We start from the raw sequence: 15,719 nt of genomic DNA, 5'->3' as shown, positions 1-15,719 counted from the left end.
CATATTACGAAATTTATCAGTATCCATAAAAGCTTCAATGCATTTATAATCATAATTTATATCTGATTCTCTATCCTTGTCGTTCTCCCATCCTTTAGTATTCTCCTGGATCCGATTAATAAGGTCCCTTTTAAACTCTTCTTTGTTGCGTGTAAATGATCCAGAACAAGAAGTATCCAGCAAGGTCTTGTCTTGAAAAGAAAGTCTTGCATAGAAATTATCAATGATAACATTACCAGGAAGCTCATGAATGGGGCATTTGAGCATTAAAGACTTCAATCTCCCCCACGCTTGGGCAATACTCTCTCCATCATGAGGCCAAAAATTATATATGCGGTTCCGGTCTTTGTGAATTTCACTTGGAGGATAGAACTTAGAATAAAACCGGGGCACAATATCATTCCATTCAAGAGAATCCCCATCATCCAGTAATTTATACCAATGTGCCGCTTTACTAGACAGCGATATAGAGAATAGTTTCTTCCTCACTTCATCCATAGCAATACCTGCACACTTGAATAAACCGCATAATTCATGTAAAAACAGTAAATGATCTCCAGGATGGACAGTTCCATTCCCTGTATAACGGTTATCCACAACACGTCCAATAATTTTCATAGATATTTTGTATGGAACCTCTTTCTCACCTGGCGCCTCATCCACTACCTTTGCAGTAGTAGTAGATTTTTCCAAATAAGCATTCGAGAGAAGATCTCTCCATAGTGAATTATAGCAGCAGGCAGAAATAAAATCAGCACTAACAATAAAAGTTTCCCTTACCAATTCAACTTACCAATAGCGCTTCACTCCCCGGCAACGGCGCCAGAAAATAGTCTTGATGATCCACAAGTATAGGGGGTGTATCGTAGTATTTTCGATAAGTAAGAATGTCGATCCCAACGAGGAGAAGAAGGTGTTGACAAGCAGTTTCGGTGAAGGATTCACTGTAGATGCTCACAGACAAGTATTCAGGGGGTTTTGATGTAGCAGTTGAATAAAGTACGAGTAAGTAAACTGCGAGAGTAACAATTGCAGCGAGTGGCCCAATCCTTCTTAGCACAAAGGACAAGCCGGTTTGTTTACTTATAATGACCAAACGTTCTTGAGGACACACGGGGATTTAGTCTAGTGCTTTAGCTTCATATAGCTGATTAATCTTCATTGTTTTGATAAGTGTTGTGTGGGTGAACCTATGCTAATGCACCGCCCTTCCTAGGACTAATACATACTTGTGATTATACCCCTTGCAAGCATCCGCAACTACAAGAAAGTAATTAAGATAAATCTAACCACAGCCTTAAACTCTGAGATCCTGCTATCCCTCCTGCATCTAACTACAAAAAATTATATCCGAATTCACCTGGGTTTACCTTGTTAGCCAATTTTTAGATTCTCAAAATTCCAAATGAAAATATGAAAGCATGAAGATTTTAGTTTTTTCCAGAAATTTAGAATTTTATTTTTTTTATTTTTAAAAATTAAAATTAATAATTATAAGATTTTTTGAGTACTAAAATATTACTATTACTTTTAGCAAATTATAAGATTTTCAAATTTTCAGGTTTTAGGTTTGGAAAAAATAATTAAAATTTAAAAAATAATTAAAAATAATACAAATTAAATTTTTTATTTAATTTATTTATTCAACATTATTATTACATCATTACTTTTGTTTATTAAAATAATTATTTGGATTTTAAACAATAAAGAAGTGTGACATCGACCAACATGTTAATAGGATTGATATGATAGTACTATCAATAACATGCGCGCGAAGCACTTGGAAGTGGAACGGGTTGGAACTCGGAAGTTAAGCGTGCTAGTGCGGGAGTAGTGTGAGGATGGGTGACCGACCGGGAAGTTTGACCACGGGTAAGTAATTTGACTAGAGATAAAGTGTAGTTAGAGACTAACGAAAATACTAGAAATTCTGAAAAAAAAAGGGAATGAAAAAAATAAAATAAAAGAGAGAGTGAAAAATAATTAGAAAAAAATGGATAAAAATTAAACGAAATAGCCTTTAGTACCGGTTCGTGTTACGAACCGGTACTAAAGGTCTTCAGCCCCGCGGGCTCCTCCGTGCCCACGTGGAGGCACCTTTAATACCGGTTCGTAAGGAACCGGTACTAAAGGCCCTTTAGAACCGGTACTAAAGGGGGGTTTCTCTACTAGTGCGGCAATGAAGCCAGCGTTTGATGCAATCGCCGCTGAAAGAGAACCAACCCCTAAAAAGTTATGGTAACGTTGCTCCTATGAAAATAGTAGAAAACATAGTTCTCTCTCATCTTTTATGACTCTCCAACCTATTAATTGAAGGAGAGGAATGAGAGGACTTGTACCATATCCTTATCATTATAGTCAACATGGGAGACTTAGCTCCTGGCAGTCCCACCCCTTGTGCGCCCTCCTCCGTCGGCAGCGGTAGGAGCCATAGGGCATAGCACGCACGGTGCTGGTGGTGGCGGGTATCTCCACCACCCGCACGTATATCAAGAGACGCGGGTACGATGAGAGCGGCGACAACACTGGGGAAGGTGGCGACGATGCTAGAGATGACGGCGACGACGCTGGGATAGCGGCGATGGTGTTGGGCGGCCAGAGTTGGCGCTGTGGTGGCGAGGGTCTATCGATCTAGGGCAGGCATGGCCCGGCCGTTCTGGCCACCTGCGCCTCGGTGCGGTCACCCGGTCCGGTCCTCGTCTATCCTCCTTGGCCCCGAGCGCATGGGTGCTTTTGTTCTGGCCGGGTTGACCTGAACCCAACGCCATCTTGGCGTGGCAGATCGGAGCGCCCGTGCGGCACTGGCGGCGAGGTGGGCGTTGCTGGGTGGCCAGCGATGCTTCTCTAAGGTGGATGCGCGCGGACATGCTGGTGAGTTCTCCCATGGTGGCACCTGCATCACTTGCGGCTTGGTGGTTGTAAGAACATGTCCTTTATCCCATGTGTGGTTTAGGTAATTGATGACAATCCCTATGGACTAACGGTTGCATTAAGAATCAATCTTAGGTCAAGTACATAACTATGTGTTGGACTCAAGGTTGTAAGATGGAGAAGACGGAATACAATGATGAAGATGGTGTCGAAGAGAGACAAAGACCGTGTTGAAGATGAAGAGAGAAGACGGCGTAGAAGATGAAGAGAGAAGACGGCATTGAAGATGGATGACGATGGTGGTGTGCGTACAAGATGGAAGAAGACGGTGGCATGGACAATGATGAAGACGGTGGCATGGACAATGATGAAGAGGGTGAAGACGGAGCTTGCCGACTCGAGAAGAACGCGCAAGGACTAGGTTTGTGCTCGATAGGATAGTGAGTCGCATCATCGGAGAGAGCTCAAACCTTGCATGCATTGCATCGTGTTTCTTGGTTGTTCTTGGTTCTTATCCATGAGATGGGTTAGAGCTTGTGGTCACTCTCATGGCAACCTCTAGCTCATCGGAAACGGATTCCGGATGCATCGCATGTTGCATGTGCGAGGGTGATGATTTTCCCGATATACCATATTGAGAGGTTACACCTCTATGACCATGAAAAATCATCACCCACTCTTTTCCATATTTTCACTTTTTGTAGTGATAGCTCTCGTCGTCCTCTTTCCGGCAAAATTGGTTTCATGTCATTCCGAGTTTCCTAGCTCAAGATATTGCATCTTCCGTATCGTCATATCTGGAAAAGTCCCACAGAACATGCTACGGTACCTTCGCGGTACCTTGAGTGGTAGTACCGCTTGAGAGCGGTAGTACCGCCCGAGGTACCGCTTAAGTACTGTAACATAATTTACGGCAGTACCGCTTCGATACCGCTTGGGATCCAGTAACGTTTGGAGCCCATTGCGGTACCTCGAGCGGTACCGCGAGCGGTAGTACCGCTTTGTGCCACGTGGATAAGTTCTGTGGGGATTTCGAATCCAAGCGGTAGTACCGCTTACTAAAGCGGTAGTACCGCTCGGGCGCGAATCTGACCGTTTTCTCAGCCCCAACAGCTATATTTTGGGCCCCCTATTTATACCTCTCTTCCACCTCCGACCCAACCAACCCTGCACCTCCACTCTCTCTCCTCCATTGTTGACCTTGGGTTCTTTCTTCCTCCTCTTGATCCCCCCACTATTTGTTGCATATTTTTGGGGGAAAGGAGAGAGGAGATCTAGATCTAGACCTTCACCAATTGAATCCTCCTCTAAGTGAGAGGATCTTGCTAGATCTAGATCTTGGAGTTTCTTGGTGTTTCTCCTCACTTTGTTCTTCCTCCCTTATTCCCCCAATAGCTTCTTCTAGCTTTGTTGGAATTTGGGAGAGAAGAACTTGGGAATCCTAGTGGTGTTCTTAGCCATTGCATTAGGTGCATCGGTTGTGCTCTCTCCGGGGTTTCGATCTCGTAGAGTGTGTGTGTTCTTCCATAGTGGTGTTCTTGCCTTAGTGGCCATCTTGCCTCTTGTGGCACATCGCATCCTTGGTGGAGTTGGTGTCCTTGGTGGAGTGTGTTAGTCTCTTGTGGCGCATTGCATCCTTGGTGGAGTTGGTTTCCTTGGTGGAGTGTGTTAGCCTCGTGTGGCGCATTGCATCCTTGGTGGAGTTGGTTTCCTTGGTGGAGTGTGTTAGCCTTGTATGGCGCATAGCATCCTTGGTGGAGTTGGTTTCCTTGGTGGAGTGTGTTAACCTCGTGTGGCGCATAGCATCCTTGGTGGAGTTGGTTTCCTTGGTGGTGTGTTGTAAGCCTCTTGTGGCCGTGTACTTGAGAGCCTCCTCGTTGTGGAGTTGCCTCAAGCTTGATACTTGGGAGTTTCCCCAAGCTTGTACGGGTTCGGTGACCACCCTCAAGGGTCCCTTAGTGGATTGAGGCTTTTCTCCTTGGAGGAAAGGCTCGAGGAGAATACGGTGGCCCTAGTGGCTCATTGGAGTGCCTCGTGCCTCCACACCGCTCCAACGGAGACGTAGCACCCTTGGGTGTGAACTTCGGGATACATCGTCGTCTCCTCGTGCACCGGTTACTTCTCAACCCGAGATCCTTTACCTATGCGCTTTACTTTGTGATATCTATCATGCTTAATGCTATACCTATCTTGTTATCACCTTGTGGCTCATCATGCTAGCATAGTTTATTGGAGCACTTAGGCAAACCCCTAGTTGTTAGGCTTTGAGCTAAACTAGTACACTCTTGTAGTTTTATTCCGCCTAGTTTAGCTCTCAAGAAGAAGAAGTTTTTATACACCGCCTATTCACCCCCCCCCCCTAGGCGACGTCCTCGGACATTCAGTGGTGCCCCTCTCAGGCGGCTTGTACCTTTGTGGGCATGGTTTCCCCCGGTATGGCGCGCTGGACGTACTTTTGACGGGATGCCCAGGCAAGGCTGGTTCTTTGAGTGGAATGGTCAGCGTGTGAGCTCCAGGCGAAGAGCGGACAATTCTTGTCGTGATGAGGTACCATGCTAGCTCCGGGTGAAGGCCCTGCCTTTCGAGGCCTGTGACTGCGACGCCTAAAAGCGCCATTTCCTCTGTGGCGTCATCGAGGAGTTCCGGCACCTCCCTTGCCTAGGATCTCAGGTTTCGGGTGAAAACCTCAGACTAATGACGTTGGATAATCAAGTGTGACCCGTGTAACTACTCGTGGAAAAGTAATAGTATCACTCTAGCTTTATCCTATGGCACATCTTTGAATTATCATGAACCTTTTTCTCTGATCCCTAACCATCTCGTTGCACCAATAAACGTATATACTTCATTCCTTTTTCTTCTTTATTACAAGTACTTCCTAATTTTTCAACAATCAACCAAACCATCACATTTATGAAATTTTGTAGAAACCTCCATGAAATCATCTTATTTGAGAGTAGTGATAACTCGGGTGCGATCAAAACGCCGAACGACATAATCTTGCCAGCTAACTGGGATTAAAAATGAACTGGGTAACTTCTCCTTACATATGCTAAGACTAACAATGTGCACTTGCATGTCATATTGAATATATAAATGGATTTGGTGGATCCATTTCGGGAGTTGACTCTAACAACCTTTTTCAATCGCAGATCTCTTGCTTCATTTTTTGTTCAAATTTCAACAAGATTGATTTTGTAAAATCTGCCACATATGGTCAAATTATTCAAAATTTATTTGACCAGAACATTGATGTCGCCATTATGCACAACTTTCATGTTGTAAGTTTTCTGTTGGGAGTGGGTAATTCTCAATTGACTAAGATATTTAATTCTCAGTCAGGTAACACCATCAAATTTTAGGGTCAACACATGTTTCAACTCATGGAAACACGAATAACGAAGCAATCTAACGGTCCGAGGCATTTTCTCAATGTAACCCATGGTGCAACTCATCACTAGCCCGATCACGGAAAAATCCAACGGTCTGAATCATTTTTATCAGTTGGAAACCGTTTGCAAGTTATAAAATCACAGTTACAACTCCATGTGTTACTGAAAAATATAAACTCACTTGCAACCTAAACCCTAATCCAACAACCCGATAGTTCGCTAATAATTCAGTTAATTCTTAGTCGACCAAAAATTAACAAAACCTATTTTTATCTTATTCAATATGTTTATGCAGATATTATACAATATATCTTGTCTCTAACTATCTTCCCAAATCTCACGTACTGGACAAAAAAAATATAAATAATCACATTCCGCAAAACATCAACGAACAAACACCGAGCTGCTAGACCTGCATGCAAGCTTGCTCTGGGCATGTCATCATCATGGAAGCAGCAGCCGGGACGTCCAGAGCCTCGATCACGACCCATCCGCCTCCGCCGCTTGATTTCGCCGGTGGCAGATCCGGCACCGCTCTCTTGCATGGCGGCCCAGGCACGAGTGGGATGATGGGGAGGTTGTCGCAGGTGCAGACCTCAATCATGAAACCATCAGGGTCATGGAAGAAGAGCTGGTCAACGTGGATACCACCCTCCTCCACCCGGCGTTGCACATACCGGATGCCCATCTCCTTGAGCTGCCATTGCACCACCTCCAAGCTCTCGCACTGCACATTAGACATGACACGTCATCGCATGAACTGACCACTCACAAATCACAGCCGCGCATGCACTCATCGATGAAATATATCCTCTACCGTTTGATTTATTCTATAGCACACCATCACATCACAGATACACCCACAGTTGTCACCTACTTCTGTTTTGGGTCAAACTCAAACTATGGAAAGTTTGATCATGAATACAACAAAATAATCAATATCCATAATATCAAATGCATATGATACAAAAATATAATTTGTAATGGTTCTAATACAATATATTTTAAATTATAGATGTTAACAATTTTCTTAAATATTTGATTAAAGTTTACAAATTTCAAATTTAACTAAGCTCATAACGTGAAGTAACTGTGAACAGTGGAAGTACATTTGTATGCACTATGTATGCAGAAAAAATTATTATATACGTACGATTCAACACAACACCAATCTAACTACAGATGGACGTAGAGAGCGGACAGTACGACGCTGCATTCACTATCTGAAGAAGTCATCAACGTACGTGATGGAGTTAATACACGATGTACTACTTAGGATTCACAGTTGCTCACTGTGCACGGATCAAGGCAGAAACTTCTCTATATATGTACTCGTGAGCGTGAGTCGTGACAGCATGAACGCGTGTTTCACGAAGTGTGTGTTTTTTAGTATTTTAGATCTCCTACATGCAAGGAGTATGTCGCTGTCATTCATGCTCTATCTATACGTTATTTTGTTTATTTGAGCTGGAATCATACTTGATCGCGAGATATGTTTGGACTTTGGATGTTAACTCACATGAGACTTTTTTTCCGCAAATAAAATCCAACTTTCGCTGCTCTCAGCCTGACGTACATTGGCTGTTACTTGTTACTTTGGCAGTGTATGAAAAACGAGGAATCGGAGGATTGCAGCCGTAAACGGCTAGCTGTACTTGGCGACAAGGGCAGCCACTAGCTCACAACTAATAATGGAAATTTCAGCTGGCCGTTTTGTATACGTCCGATCCTACGCTAGCTTTGCACGACTTCCTTCCAGTTAGCATAGCAAGCAAAACCATTGTTCACATATACTACGTACCAGTTAGATAGATCTAATGGAAGAGACTAGACAATTATAATTCAACATATTTTGTCCACTGATCTAAATTTCCTTTCCGACAAATACTACCTATTCAAAACTTAATACTCCTTAACTACAACTACGAATGCATGATGACATAACTTAATGCGTTAACTGGTGAAATACAGCTAGTGTAGTGGCCAGTGACCACCGGATAGATTTCAGATTAACTAGATGTGGATGCGTGGCATTTGGGGCCAGAAGAAGTGCAGGGGTAATGCTATTCAACAACAAGAAGAAAAACAAGGTCGGCGTACCGTGAAGGAGATGTGGTTGTCCTTGGGGTCGATCTCTGTCTTCATGGGCGGCATACCCTCCGGGTCCTCCGCCTGCAGCAGATGCACGCCGATCCCGAAGTTGAACAGCCTGAAACCGGCAACCATTTCATGAGGTTGATCGAGGAACGTGGCGCATCGCCGAGACCGGCTATGATAGAAAACGAGCCTGCGCACGTACCATGCGCCGTCGAAGTCGAAGGATCCCGGTCGGCGAATGGGGAAGAAGCCGAGCACGTCGCAGTAGAACGCCAGCGAGCTCTCCAGCGACCGGCACACCACCGAGATGTGGTTCAGCGACGCCAGCCGCAGACCCCCATCCTGGGCCGCGGCCTTGTTCACGCCCGCCGTCGTGTTCACCATATCGATCTCCTGAATGAAGTACGTACGTGTGTTTCTTCTTCTTCTCCGACAACGGGGCGGTGGTGCAGACCTAACCTCTTTTGATGAGTTTCTCAGTCCAAGCACAAGGTAACACAGAACCAAACTCGCCGCAGACACCGATGAAATGGATCGAGACTCGGCGGAGATGTATCCGGCCAGAGAACTGATCTGAAGACGAAGACGCCGGATGCGAGGGAAGAGGAGTGGGGACAACGAGCGTACGGCAGCGATACTGTGAGATACACTCGATAATGGAGGGGCGCTAGCTAGCTAGTGGCTGTGGCTGTGAGGCTGTGAGTTGCAAGATACCTCGAGCAGGAAGGTATATATAAATCGACAGAGCTCGAGCCCGCACATGCGCCAGCTGGCAGCTGGTGGGTAGTGATCGTGTCGTATGACTCAGGCCAAGATATGCTACGGTCCAGGCTGCCTATAAAATAGCCCATGGCGTCAGACGTCGAATTAACCAAAAAAAAAATGATCGAGAATGCATCCTCAATGGTACATTATATTTCATAGAAGAAGGGAACAAAATGGCGGGTACAACATGAAAAGGCTACGCGATACAAATACAATGCTGCATGGTATACTATGCAACACACACCAGCCAAACAACAAGGAATCACAATATATATGTCGTCTCGCGCCATGAATGGCAAAGAGGCGATACACCGAGCTTCTAAGCCACGTCAAGACCGAAGAAGGAAACATCAGGGAGACCGACTCCAACTTCAAGGTGGTATAAGCCAACGCACAAGCCGTCCATAAACGCTAAAAATCGGCGAGCGAACGGTGAGACAAAACCAACCAAAGGAGGTGTCGACCAATAAGTGTTAAATTGTATAAGTAGATTGCCAAACTGTTTTCATTAAATCGGTTTTTGGAATAGTTGGTTAGTGCATAAAGCTTAACATGGTATCAGAGCCAGGCTTCCGAGTTCGAGTTCTGGTTTTCACAATTTATTCTATAAATAGTTGTTATCCCCTCATGTCTGTGTAGTGGCCTCTAAAGCCGTACGCCTCTGAGAACCACTCACGACCCCAGTGCTTGATGCGAGGAAGCATTGGCAGCGCCATGACAACGCCTCTAGAAGGCGATGGCACCAGCAGGTGTCGCCGTTATCAACTTGGTGAGTTGATTTTTTCCTCGGCCTTGTTGTCGACCCCAACAACCATCGAACATGCACACCAAGGAGATGCCTTTTGGCCTCAGAGACGACGAGAGGCAAGCAAAGGATGCTTTCAGAGGATCTAGATCGCCTCCACTTGACCATCCTCCAGCAGCATCGCGCGCTCCCAACAAGCGGCACCTTTAGATGCCGCCACTCTCGCCCACTGCCGTTGGCCCTGATTTGCAGACCCAAGTGGGTCTAGATGGGTTGTGGGCCAATTTGGAGCTTATGGCCACAACAACAGAGGAACCTCCACCGTTGGAAGGGCGCTCGTCGCTGCCAGGGAAACTCGCTACCGCCGCACGAGAGGGCCCCACCATCGCCACCCGAGCTTGGCGCGACGTGTCCTCCAGCACCGAGGGATGGGTAGAGGGGGCTCAAGACTGCTCGGTGCATCACCCCCGTATCGCCTAGGATTACACGACGCTGGGGTGGTGAGAATGACCCAATAAGACTTGAATATCAAATTAACCACATCTTTGTACACATAAACAAGGAATTGCTGATTAAAATAGGGTGATAACGACAATGGAGTATATCACGCGCCACACGTGTTATTAGATAAAAATCAGTGTGCAGAGTGTGCATAAACCAAGGCCCCACGTATATATTGTGCGTACGTACGCGTTCTGGTATATCACTATCAAATCATCCATTTGTGTCCCCCCACAATCCCAGGCAAAAACGTACGCGTATGCTGGGAATTTGTCTCCGCATGCCGAGATAGCTGACCGCGATATTTATCATTTGAGAGCACGCGTTTTTGTCGAGGGCTTATCTATGTGCATACGTGAAGTACGTGGAAGTCTTATCGAGTATACGTGTACGTCTCTCTGCCTCGTCAGCTCACTCCATGGCTGCCAACACCAAAGCTCTAAGAATGGCTACTTGGCTACTAGCACTTGAAAGTCAGTCACTAATTAAACAGCTGTTTCAGATCTCTCAAGGTTTCACTAGTGGAAAACGGCTCTTTTGCACCGGTTTATTAGGGCTATATGCACCGGATTGTAAACCGTGCAAACCATTCGGTGCAAAAGCCCCCCCTCCCCCCCTTGCACCGGTTCAGTTACGAACCGGTGCTAAAGGGGGCACCACGTGGCCCGCTGAGGAGCGTCCGGCGGGGGACCTTTAGCACCGGTTCGTAATACGAACCGGTGCAAAAGGGTTGTGCCGCGGCAGGGTTTTGGTGCCCTTCCCTGCCACGGCAGGGAATTGCACTAAAATGCTACCGCGGCAGGAAATTTACACTAAAACGCTGCCGCGGCAGACTCTGCCTCCATTCGAAACACGTTATAATGCATACATATATATAGGAAACCATTATATTACGTATATCGATTGAAGTGACACACGTTCATGCATATATATATATATATATATATATATATATAGAGCCCAACTATTCTCGAACCCCCCTTAAGAGGGGTTCTAGAATAGCTATTCTCGAACCCTTTAAGTCCATCCGGCCGGACCGCCCGACGAACCCAGCTCACCGCCCACGAGAGAAAAAGTCTTCGTCTATCTCCACCTCCCAACCGCACGACCCCTGGAACCGAACTCCCCCAACCTTCTTCCCTATCGACGGGGCGCCGCCCCGACTCTAGCTCCCTCTCCACCTTATTCCCGGCGGGAGCCTGCTCGCCGCCCAACCCCAGCTCCCGCTCCGCCTTCTTCCCGGCGGAAGCCCGCATCGCCGCCCCAACCCCCGCCCCACCTTCTTCCCGGCGGCCGGCCCCAACTCCCGCCCCACCTTCTTCCCGGCGGCAGCATAGAATCCCCGCCGAAGAAGGCGGCAGCGCCCGAACTCCGACTTCCTGCGTGCCTTCTTCTCGGCGGCAGCGCCACATCCACGATCTGCCTCCTCCCTGGCGCCGCCCCGCCCTCTTGCTTCGCTCGCGCGTCACGATCTCCACCGAGCGCCCCGCCCTTCCCATTGCCGCTTGCCCCTGTTCCTCCAGCCGTCGTCGGGGGAGAGCGTTGGGAGATGGATGCGACGGGGCCGTCGCAGCAGGGTAGCTGGCCACCCGAATCATGGAGGGACGCCGTGCCTCCTCCAAGATCTCCGGTCGTCGAGGCCTCTCCAGTATCGCATCCGGCCGGAGAACCCCAACGGTGAGCTCCCGCACAACGTCTCCAACCCTGACCACACATGCTAGGTTCTAGGTGACCCATCCCTGTGCTCCATCCCCGCTCCCGCCTTGGTGAGTGGTGACCCATACCAAAGATGCCTCTGAACTGCACGGGCATGGCCACTGCTCCTAGTGTTGGGCTATCTACGGTTCAGAAACAGAGCACATTAAGTTCAGAGATTTAGTATGTGAATTTCAGAGAGAACAACATATGAACTGCTGCTCTGTGTTATTCTTTTCATACATATTGCCTTTTAGCTTTGTATTTTAGCAAAGTTTGGATGATTGCGGCGAGCGAGAAAAATATAGAAGTTCACCTAGTTTAGACATGAAATTTACTAATTTTTGCTTGGAAGTTTGTTCGTCCACTGATTTCAGTTAAAGCACATAAATAAATACTGTAAAGTTCGCCTCTATTTAAAGTGCAAATTCGCAACTCGAACTCAGGGAGTTCATCTTGTTCATTTTAGGCAGTTTGCTCTTCTAGAGCGGTTTAATTTACTTTTCAAGATCTGGATGCTCGAATCATCTGAGGAAGACATTCACTTCTTTGCAGGCAAAAAAAAGCAAGAATTTTACTTTTTTTTGTTAAGATGTACAGTGTCATTTCACTATTCCTTGTCACAAAGCTCACTTTTAAAAATCCCAGAAGTTTAAATTATTTTCCTTTTTGTTGGACAGTACAGGTATTTAAAAATCCCAGATTTGGTGAAGTTCACACCTGCTAGTTTAGATATTCCTGCTAGGTGAATTAGTCTTTCCAAATTTGATTTTATTTGTTAACTGAATTTCGAAGCTCACAAATGAAGAAATCTGAAGTTCAGACATAGAAACAAAGCTGCAGCCGTTGCTCCTGGTACTTGGTCTCGCCAACGACCTCACAACTAGCCCCGCGGTAGTTCCCTCTATTCATAACTGAAGTTCATTTATAAATTTATGGGCATGTTTTATGTTATTGCTGTATGGCTGATGGGAAAAGAATAGAAGCTCACTTTATCTATTTGACAAGTTCACTTTTATATTTCCAGGGGTTCGGGAGCACCAGGTTGTTCTGTTTTTGTTGTCCGGCCGGTAGTTTCGTGAGACGTTCAGATATTGGTACCCAATCTCCAAAAGGTAATTAAGACCCAGGTCAGACTACTCATCTCGATAATAACCTACTTAAATGTGAGCAGTTCAATTAGGCCAAATAGGGAGTTCACATTCCTGTTAAAAATATATAGAAGAAAAATGCCCTCATCACACTTGTTAGTTTATTTGGTGGTGGAGAAGTTTAGATATTCTTCGGAGGAAGTTTAATCTATGTTTTTGAAAAGTACAGTATGCTTTTATTTAATTTTGGTTTGATTTGTGTTCTTTTAGCTTGCAATTATTTAATCTAGGTTTCGTCGGGACGGGTGCGGGATGGGTGAAGTTCACTTCTTCTAATCATTATAGTTCAGTTCTCCTTAGTACCATCTGTGACCCAGTAGCCATGGCGCAGTTTACTGTAGGCCATGTTGCAGTTTGCTCTTTGTACATTGGAAGTTCGCCTTATATAAATAATAAGTCCGTTCATACTGCTGGTTACAAAAGATGATTGCTGTGAACAATATCTTATATTTGAAAAAGTACTATAACTTGCGATATAGAAGGAAAAAAGAAGTTCATATTGTTCACATGTCAAGTTTACATTTTATATTTCAGGAGCTCTTTTTGTGCTAGTCTATTGAACTGCTGATTGTCCGGTGCTGAACTGCAGATGGATTTCATTTGAAGACTCCTCATTCTAATCTGTAAAGCTCGCTTCTTCTAATCTGTGAAGCTCACTTCTCTTAATTTGCGAAGATCACATCTACTGCTTATGGAAGAGTTAATTTATTTTTCTGAATCAGGGAACCGAGTGCGCCATGTCCTGCAGTGAATTCCCCTCGAGCTCCTCTAGACTTACCCATCTAGCCAAGCGACTCCGTGCATGCACAGGCGAGCGGCTGATGCTGAACCACTACTCAAGATGCATATGAACTACGCGTGCGTGGCCTCCTAGTGTTCGGTTGTCTAGCACGGTAAGTTCAGAGATTTTGTACGTGAGTTTCAGAAGAGTGTGGTTGATCTAGGCACTGATACTTGGCTGATGTTAACCTTTGTTAAGCTCGACCAGGAAGTAATAAGCTATTGATGCGAGACATTATCTGAAGAGTGTGCTTGACTGTTAAAGATTCAACCTTGTGGCGATTTCCTTCCTTGGTAGCATTTTTTACTTTCCATGGAAGTTCACTTCTTTTTGGTTTCCAAGTTCATTTAGTGGCAGCCATGTTTTCTTTACCTTTTTATCCTTAAGAAGTTCACTTAGCTCCTGCTTATCATGTATGCACACTGCTTGTCCTTCTCAAGTCCCATGTTGGTATGCGTGTTCATCTCTTTATTTGTTTGGTGCCTCCAGCTCTTCACGAGCATTTTATTGGCTCAGATGTTTATTAAGTATATTTGGGAACTACATCATTTAATTGGCTCAGATGTTTATTACGTACATTTGAGAACTACAGTGATTGATATCTGGAAGTAGATTAGCAGCAGCAAAAAAATATTATTTATTCTTGCGCATGCTTGTTTTTTGGTTGATGCATTATACTGCTAGAGTATGTGAGTCACAGATCAGGATCTAATGATTTTTTTCAGGGAATAACTTGTAGATCGGGTAATAGAGATGTCCAGCATTTGGTGCCTTGTAAATGCTTGTGTTTGTGCCTGAGAGATAAATTATATTTTTCTTCTTACATATCAGTAAACATGTTGTAATCGCAAAAAAGAAAGATATGCATGCTTGCTTACAAGCTAATACCTGCTTTTGAAGATGCGAGTAATCAACCAGGAACGATGATGAACTTGTGAAGTTCAGATAAGTAGTGAAGTAGGGATGAACTCTGAAGTTCACCACAACCAGCCGCCGCCGCAAAGCCTATGCGGAATACCACTGGCCCTTCGCCGTGGTTGTGCCTCTCCACAATAGCACCCCGTTGTGGCAGTCTACACCAACACAGCAGGAGTCCACCAGGCGGCGCTCTGGGAGTCCACAATGGGGCAGGTAGGTACATCCTTACATTTACCGCACTTCCTCTAATGTACATTCAGTTTAAGCAACCCCTTAAGAACTTAAAACCTTCTTGACACTTGCTTTACAGTAGCAATGCCAAGGATTCAGCGAGATATTGGTCAAAATGGAATTATCTGAAGCAGCTAATTTTGGGACAAATTATCTCAAACCAATGCCAAGGACGATGGGTGAAGTTCACTTCTTCTAAACCTTGTAATTCACTTCTCCTAATTCATGAAGTTCACATCTCTTGCTACTTGATTATTTAGTTCATCCATTATTCATTTTTTCCGGCAAAAAAGGTCAATTCACCCACGAGGAAAAAGTTCAATTTTGTTGTCACGAAGTTCATTATTTTCAAATCCCGAAGTTGGCATCTTGTTAAAAACGTATATGTGTGTGGAAAATTATCCATATTTTTGGAAATTCCCTTTTTTGCTTCTGAGAAGTATACTATTTGCTGTGTGGAAGTGTAGGTGTATTGTCGTCTCCCAAAAGTTCATTTTTTTTGTCTTGTGCATCTAATCCCGCTGCATCGTTCCTTATTTATATCAGTTCATTTTGTGTGAGTCCACAGTTCA

At 45.1% G+C, this 15,719-nt stretch overlaps 1 protein-coding gene across 1 annotated transcript; it reads right to left on the bottom strand.

The window, feature by feature from the left end:
• Window positions 1–6,516: 6,516 nt before the first annotated feature.
• On the bottom strand, window positions 6,517–9,082 carry LOC127341173 (glyoxylase I 4). Its single transcript, XM_051366948.2, has 3 exons — window positions 8,563–9,082; window positions 8,364–8,472; window positions 6,517–6,990 (listed from the first exon to the last, which is right to left on the bottom strand). The coding sequence occupies exons 1-3, from the start codon at window positions 8,742–8,744 to the stop codon at window positions 6,670–6,672; spliced, it is 612 nt and encodes a 203-aa protein (XP_051222908.1). The 5' UTR covers window positions 8,745–9,082; the 3' UTR covers window positions 6,517–6,669.
• Window positions 9,083–15,719: the final 6,637 nt, after the last annotated feature.

Source organism: Lolium perenne, chromosome 3 (genome assembly GCF_019359855.2).
Source record: "Lolium perenne isolate Kyuss_39 chromosome 3, Kyuss_2.0, whole genome shotgun sequence".
Taxonomy (NCBI): Eukaryota; Viridiplantae; Streptophyta; class Magnoliopsida; order Poales; family Poaceae; genus Lolium; species Lolium perenne.
The sequence above is the reverse complement of the archived record's forward strand: the minus strand, read 5'-3'. Positions and strand labels throughout refer to the sequence as shown.

Coding starts and splice junctions, on each gene's coding strand:
- LOC127341173 (XM_051366948.2), bottom strand. CDS start 8,744: ATGGTGAACACGACGGCGGGCGTGAACAAGGCCGCGGCCCAGGATGGG. Junction 8,473..8,562: donor TTCGACTTCGACGGCGCATG/GTACGTGCGCAG, acceptor TGCCGGTTTCAG/GCTGTTCAACTTCGGGATCG. Junction 6,991..8,363: donor ACAACCACATCTCCTTCACG/GTACGCCGACCT, acceptor TCTAATGTGCAG/TGCGAGAGCTTGGAGGTGGT.